The sequence below is a fragment of the Rhagoletis zephyria genome, unplaced genomic scaffold, assembly GCF_001687245.7.
Source record: "Rhagoletis zephyria isolate East Lansing unplaced genomic scaffold, Rhagoletis_zephyria_1.1 Rzeph_scaffold_17264, whole genome shotgun sequence".
Taxonomy (NCBI): domain Eukaryota; kingdom Metazoa; phylum Arthropoda; class Insecta; order Diptera; family Tephritidae; genus Rhagoletis; species Rhagoletis zephyria.
In genome coordinates this window covers 1-7,690 of record NW_016174325.1, presented here as the reverse complement: position 1 = coordinate 7,690, position 7,690 = coordinate 1, and the positions used below count along the sequence as shown (strand labels likewise).

Sequence of the window (7,690 nt, the reverse complement as noted above, 5' to 3'; positions counted from 1 at the left end):
TATTTTAGCCGGCAATTCATACTGCATCCTCGGATGGACAAAGCCAAGCGTCGAGTGACCAGAAGGCTGCACAAACTGCCAACAACTAGTGCGCCTCTTGTTTTCACTTGCGGTGAAGTTCAGGTAGATATCGGGAAGACGAAAGCCTCCAAAGCCATGGGACCCGACGGAATATGCATGTTGATGCTGAAAAATTTGGGTCCTGCGGGAGTCGACTTTAGCCAAGGTTCTCAACCTATCAATGGCCACTCTCGTCATTCCAGACATCTGGTAGATGGAAAGAGTGGTCCCACTGCTCAAAACGGGGAAACCATCCAACAAAGGAGTCTTATCATCCGATAATACTTCTTTCCCCAGTAGCGGAGACACTAGGGGCCTTGCTACTCCCATTTTCTACGAACCACCTAACCCACAACAACAGCACTTAACGCCATAAACACTCAGATAACACGTGGCCTAAACCGTAACCGCCCCTGTGAGAGAACTTTTCTAGTAGCGTTGGACCTGTCAAAGGCGTTTGATACCGTCAGCCACTCCACGCTGCTAGAAGACATAGAGGCCTCCTCTCTCCCACAGAGACTCAAACGGTGGTCGGCGAGTTATCAGAATGGTCGACACTCGTCAGTAATGTTTAGACAAATCGAGCAAATCTAGAAATCCACAGGGTGGTGTTCTTTCCCCATTACTGTTTACCTATTATGACCCCTATTGCGAGTGTCGACTGGTAGTAGATAAATGACTATTATTTGATTATCGCTTTTCTATGGTATTGTGAACGTCGTTGTCTCGTTCAATAAGTCAGTGTGAATATATTATAGGCCTTCCTCCTTCTACAAACAAAGGGTGGAAGAGGGATGAGCCCCTACAGAATCCTCTGCGACCTTGTTTAGCACTTGCACGAAGGAGGTCAGACTACCTCGGATTATTCACGTTGATGACACACCAATTCCGACGGTGAATAACTCAAAAATACTCGGAGTAACTTTCGCCAGTCTTCTCTGCGCAAGCATCCGCAATTGTCAACAAAGTACAGAGACGCAACAAGGTCCTCAAGTCGCTAGCCGGCAGTACCTGGGGCAAAGACAAAGAAACTTTGTTAGCAACATACAAGGCAATTGGCCGGCTGATACTAAATTAAGCAGCACGAGTGGTCGCCGGGGACCAGTAGGACGCAGTGGATGAAGCTGCAGATAGCACAGAACGCAGCACTTCGGACAGCGACCGAATGTCTTCTGATGTCGCCAGAACACCACCTTTATGCGAAAATGTTCCCCATAAAGGAGCAGAACACAATACTCTGTAAGCAATTCTTAGTAGGGAGCCACAGAGGTGGACACAGAGGCTTCGCCAAGGCATGTCAGAAGGCTACTTTACGAACTAACGGACGAAGTCCAGAGGTTTTAAAAGCAACCTCTGCACCCGTGAGCATATTGACAGGCCCTGAGCTGTGCAGACTCCAGTCCTGTGAATGCCGTTCGTCTACCTCGGGAGACTCGGAACACAATAGCCTAACCTCGCTCTGGCTATTGCAGCAGGTTGAACTCATGCCTGAACAGATAAAATGCAGATATGCCAAATTAGTGTCCGCATACACGACTCGTAATATCTCATCATTTGCCCGGAAAACCCTACACAACTAACTCCTCTGTCCCTGTGGACATACCCTATAGAAGATACACGCTTCCTGGGTCTTCCGTTAGTTGAGCTTGACGACAACGACTGAGATACCAGCCGATCTGGGCGAGTTTCTTGTAGCTGCTACAATAACAACAACAGACCGCCCCACTTACATGTCACCCCCGCATAGCGATCAGCTTCTCAAAGCACGCAAAACTTGTACAATTGAAGTTCAACCAATTCCAGAGCAACGTCGAAGGGATAATCGTTGTCGACATGCAATACTGATAGCTGCGGCCAACCAGGATTTTGGGTGGATGCAGCAGCTCGCCAGATTGAACAATAGGTAGCGGGGATCTAATAAATAGCATAACGCGGCGACCTATGAAATCCCTTGCATCGGACCATCTACCCATAATCATCTATTTTAGTCGTAGATTCTTTTCTCTCCAAACTTTCTCGCTTCTTCGCCGCACGGAGCCTGACAACGAAACCAACAACGACGGAGGTCACGCTTCAATTAGTGATCAACGTCGCCTTAACACCACACTAGATACATTTCGGCGTAATTTTTACCGTGGATCCGCGGTAAAAGGTACCGTGGCGCGTGTAAGTAGACACTCCCTTTTCTTGTTAACGGCCAAGAAGAACCTACAAAACTTTTAAACTCAGCTAAAATAGTGCCAATGAAAATGAAATGACCTAAACCCCTGCCAGCTTCCTCTCCTTTATTTTCTTCAAGCCGGAGCAAGGTGCCGACGATCAGCCTGGCTGGGCCTTTTACCAGCCCAGTCAGGTCCCCTTAACGCCCTTAAGCAGAATGGCGATATAGGGATTACAAATGGAAGAGATCTGTTGACGAAGTCCAGCCGCAGACACCGAAAAGGGCCGAGCTAATTGCTGAAATAGCTAGGGTCCGGAAGGTAAAATGGCGTAATCGATGAAAGCAATGAAGAAGGCTGAATGCCCAGGAGCCAATGGAGATGGGTACATGCCGCCTTAGAAAAGTGGCGCTGCAGGTGAAGAAAGAAAACCCTAGACCGACACCATCGTGCACGGATGTTGGCTGTTTCCCGGGAAAGTAAGCTAATTGATTGTGATCAGAGCAAATCGGTGGAGGTATTCAAAGCTGCGACCGACAAAATAGGCGAGATGTATTCGGTGGCCCACCTAAAGGTTATAGAAGACCTAGACATCCCGTCGTGCCTTGAGCGAGAGCCTGGGTTCCTGTGACTCTATCGGAACACAACTGGAGGATTGTGAATACGGAGCCGACGGACCGAGCAACAACTCAGGTAGTCATGCTCATCAATAACGAAAAATAACCAACTTCAAGGCGAACTATGTATTTGGCAAAATTACCCTAAAAGTCTCGAACAGACACCGAAGCCCTGTGAACTTAGCAGCCTGCGCGACATCGAAATGGAAGTGGATGAATGTACAGCGATTGAAGAGCTGAGCGCGTTCTCTTCGTCTAGCTCGGAAAGAGGCCGTATAGGGGCTTTATACTGAGTGTGAGCTTCTCAGTGAGGCGAAGCTGACGGGTCGGTGGTAGATAGGGGATCCTGTCCTCACGCGAAGTAGATATTACACTGGTTCAAGAGCCAAGTATCTGTGGCTTGCAGACCCCGAAATATGCCATATTTAATACTCAGGGTATGGGAAAGCCCCACACCTGCATTTTAGTTAAAACTAAGGGCCTGTTCGAGACACGTAATGAAAGCAGCAATACTGCAGCACTGATGAAAATTTGCAGTACTGTTGCAGATTTCTAACTGATAAAAAGTTGCTAGAAATTCAGACCGAACGTGATACTTTAATAATACGTGCAACACTGCGGTTGTGATTGCATCTCGAACAAGCCCGAATATAAATTGTTTTTTTCCCACCACAATTTAGCGCTGGAGACATCACTGTGGTCAGTCTATTAGTTAATGATTAGGATCTCTGCCTGGAAGGTCCTCAAAGAATACTCTTTTTTGGACTACAGGCTAATAGAATATGAAGGGTTTGTTCGCTATCCAATAACCAACTCTACAAAACCTTGCGGAGGAAGCGAAAATCAACATAAGAGCATTATCAAAGTTTATTACGTTCTAAGCAAAAAATAAATACGATCAGTATAAAGGGAGAAGTATTTTAATATAAACCCATCAATTTGCGGCCTCAAAAATACTGCTCCCCATGTGCATTTTCATTAAATATGTATGTATGTATGTATAACATTGTGCACGATGTATACTTAATATAGACATACAAACCTGTATTCAAGACAAGAAAAATAGAATAACAGCCATCGTTATATGGTAGGTATTTGTCTCAACAATTCAATGATGTTTATTACTAAGTAACTCTTTCCAATTAAATATTACTAAAGTTTTTGTTTGCGAAAATTTCCACCCTTATTTACATACATAGAAAAAGTAAACAACAAAAAAACTCGAAACAATTACCGCACATGGAAGATATTGCATTCTTCCCAGTCTCTAATCTAGTAATCAACTAGTTTCTTTAGTTTTGGTGGCGCAGATATGACAATGCGGTTTCTATTAGTATTAGCACTGCTGCCACTGCTTGTGGCAGTCTCCTGTCTGTAGCATTGAGCATCGCGTTGATGCCGATGTTTGTCTCTATCTCTTTCCCTATCACGATCCCTGTCGCGTTCACGTTCACGTTCGCGCTCACGATCCCTATTCCTATCCCTATCACGGTCACGATAACTTTCTCTAGGCCGTGGTTCATTTCTTGAACGTGAACGCCTGCCGCGATCACGATCGCGATCTCTATCTATGTCCCTCTCACGCTCCCGCTCACGTTCACGTTCATCGTAACGTTGAGTGCGTTGATGACGTGACGCGCGTTCACGGCTGGTGTCACGCTGCCAACGAGAACGTGATGCACTTCGTCGCCGACGTCTCGAAGCGCTACGACGATTACGCGAACGGGAACGAGAGCGCCGTTTAGAGCCTGCTGATCGCTGCGATTGATAGTAAGACTGGCTGCGACTGCGTGAACGATGCGCACGCTCCCGACTACTACTACGATGTAGGGATCTATGTTGGTGATGAGTTACTGTTGAATGATGCTGCTCTTCCGCCTTGTCATCATTCCCACGGCCCGTGCTATGTTGATGACTTTGTGTTAGTTTCTTTTCTGTGGCAGGCGCGGTAATGGTTTCACTACTTCTCGACGTACTGCGCCGTTGCGCTGTTGGTTGCGCGGATTTTAATGCTCCCGAAGCATCACTATCAGAACCCTTGCCACTTGATGGGGTGCCGTAGCGATGGCGCAGTTCGCGTTGCCTGTAATGCACCAATAAGAAAAACTAAATCAGTAAATCAAGCAGGAATGCAGTTAAACACGTTTACAAGTAACCATCTCATTATCATATTTTACCTTCGTCTCAGTTTGAGTGCCATTTCGCGCATTTCATCCTCGCGCTCCTGTTGCAGTTGCCTTTCACGTTGCCATTTCTCGATTTCAGCACGTTTGTCCGCTTTGTCTACAAGTGGTGAGAAACAAAGGATAAATATGTTTTGTGGCTACAGTACAGACATATATGTATACATAGGTATGTATGTATGTGTATTTGCTAAGAGGTTTATGAAGTTGCTTGAATTGATTAGTACTTACATTGCTTGTTGAGCAAATTTTGCATTTTGCGTTTCAGTCGTTCGCGCAAATTCAAACGACTGCTGCTTTGCGGCGTCGACAAGGACGAGCTCTGGAAAAAATCACTTTAGATGTTCAACAAAAGCGTAACCAGTTTTCACACATAAAACTATGAAAGCTACTAGTTATGGTCAACGTCCTCTTGCTAACAAAGCCGTTACAAATTGTTGTTTTTTTTAGTAATTTATATGTACGTCGTAAAAAAGCCTAGTATAGCGCGGCATAAATTACCATTTAGCAGAAAAAATATGTTATCTCCCTAGATCTCACAAGCAGGATTAAGGACTTAAAAAAACAATATATATATATATATATATATATATAATCTTAAAAAATGCTTTACCTTAATTTATGCCTCGCTATGCTATAGTACAAAAAAGTTATATGCCCTGCAAATTATATACATATATATGTATTACTACGTATGAGCAGTTATCTCAATAATTTTTTTCTAGTCTGTTCGGATTTCGTCATTACATGTCCTTAAACTTATAAAATTTAACACCCTATTCCGTGATTTCTGAGTTGCATAATTTTGTTTATATTATTCCGGCATTTCTTGATTTTGTGTTGCTGAAATTGGTATTTTTTTTGGTGGTTCTTACTGACTTTGGTTTCGGTAGCATTAGATAAACTTGGATTGATTTTCGCCGGAGCAGTAGTGCTATATTTGCCTGTTTGTTTACCAGTAGTTGACGTCGACGACGATGGCAAAGGGTTGGAGGGTTCAGAGCTAAAATTATAAGAAAGGGCAAAATTTAAAATGCTTAATAATTTCAGTAAGCGACGGGCGAATCAGTATTTTACATATATGATTTGCCGACGGTTGTTGTAGGTGCACTACTAACTCAGCTAGTCTATCAATCGTTGTCAAGCTAAATTAAAGATAAGCCCAGGAGACATGAGGCGTAGGATACGTTGGTTCTGCTGCGCTTGCCGCTGTGAGTGTTACTGCAAGGTTGACAGCGACGGAGTCAACGTATGCGATTGCAGAGCTCGGCGGCAAGGATTTACATTTACATTTGACTGCGGTTATTTTCAGATATTTTCTGTTTTTGAGGCACAGTGTAGACTGTTCGAAAGACCTAGACTCGAGTTGAGTTTTTGCTCGACCGAAGTGGCTCCTGCGATGCTTGCTTGCACCAGCGTGTGGGAGCAACTTGGCCAACAGGCCCGAAAATGTTCTTAGGTGGATCCAACTATTGCAAGTGTGGCCAACGACAACGATTTGTAGACTTCGAGGCTTTAAACGGGGTTAGACCGCGGTTGTGCGTTTCATATTTGTTAAAATACCAATTCGCACCTGCCTTTTTTACTCAAATATATAGCTGCCGGATGTTGGCGCTTGAAAATAATATAAATGTATGTACATATGAATGTTAATAAATGGACTAAATGTGGCTCAACTTTACCATAGATGCATTCCTCGTGCGCTTAACTTACGTAGTATCCACATCCATGCGTTCATCGCTGTCGTTTCCTTCACCGCTGATTGGCGCAGGTTGTTTGGTGGCTTTGTTGTCGTCATTCGTGTCTGAGACAGAATTACTATCGGAATCCGATGAATCATCTCCACGCTTTCGACCGTAGTAGCGTTTGAGCGGTGGTGGCGGTGGTTCCACCACTGTAGGCAATATTGTAATTTCATTACTTGTGCCAGATGTGTTCGCAGCCGACGTAGTTGTTGAAGCCGATACTGGTGGTGGGGGTGGTGTTGCTTTAGTCGCAACAGTGACTGCTGTAGACATCGCTGTCAAACGCGTTGATAATGGATAACTAACCATAGGTATAGCGGTGGTGCTTAGTGCAGCAACAGTTGTTACCAGAGTTGAAATTGGAGCTTTCTGTGTGGTCAAATCCTGCGGTGCAATAGAGCTGCCATCAATGCATGGCAAAATTCTCGTTTTCGATATTGAACGTGTACGCGTACGACGATGCTCCGATTGTGCTTTTTGGTGCTTCGAGTTTCGTATGCGTTTTCGCTCAGAATGTCGACTGTTACTAGATACGGAGCGAGAACTTCGTCGCCTAGAACAATGGGAGGAACTACTCGTCGATCTGTAGCGCCGTTTATGTGTTACGGCATGTCCACCGCGCGAACGCGATCGAGATCGTGAATTCGATGTTGTACTGGAGCGCCTAGACCGATGTTTGCGCCTAGAGCGGTCATATGAAAGGGAACGTGATCTTCTGTAACGATGTCGTCTTTTACGACTTTGGCTACGAACATGTGACCTGCTGCGCGAACGTGATCGCGAGTACAACCGCCGCCGACGATCACGACTACGTCGATTACTTCGAATTCGGCTGCGACTTCTGGTGCGTGAACGTTTTCGTGAACGACTACGTGAGCGGCTGGGTTTTCCTGTAGTTGTTGAACGTTTCGCGCCTTCATTCAATT

General features: G+C 45.0%; 1 protein-coding gene across 1 annotated transcript; it reads right to left on the bottom strand.

Moving 5' to 3' along the window:
* Nucleotides 1-3,906: 3,906 nt before the first annotated feature.
* On the bottom strand, nt 3,907-7,685 carry LOC108379753 (serine/arginine repetitive matrix protein 2-like; the record flags this gene model as incomplete). Its single annotated transcript, XM_017636107.1, has 5 exons — nt 3,907-4,919; nt 5,014-5,119; nt 5,251-5,341; nt 5,899-6,022; nt 6,733-7,685. Coding segments are annotated over 5 exons (2,085 nt in total), but the record flags the coding sequence as incomplete, so codon positions are not given.
* Nucleotides 7,686-7,690: the final 5 nt, after the last annotated feature.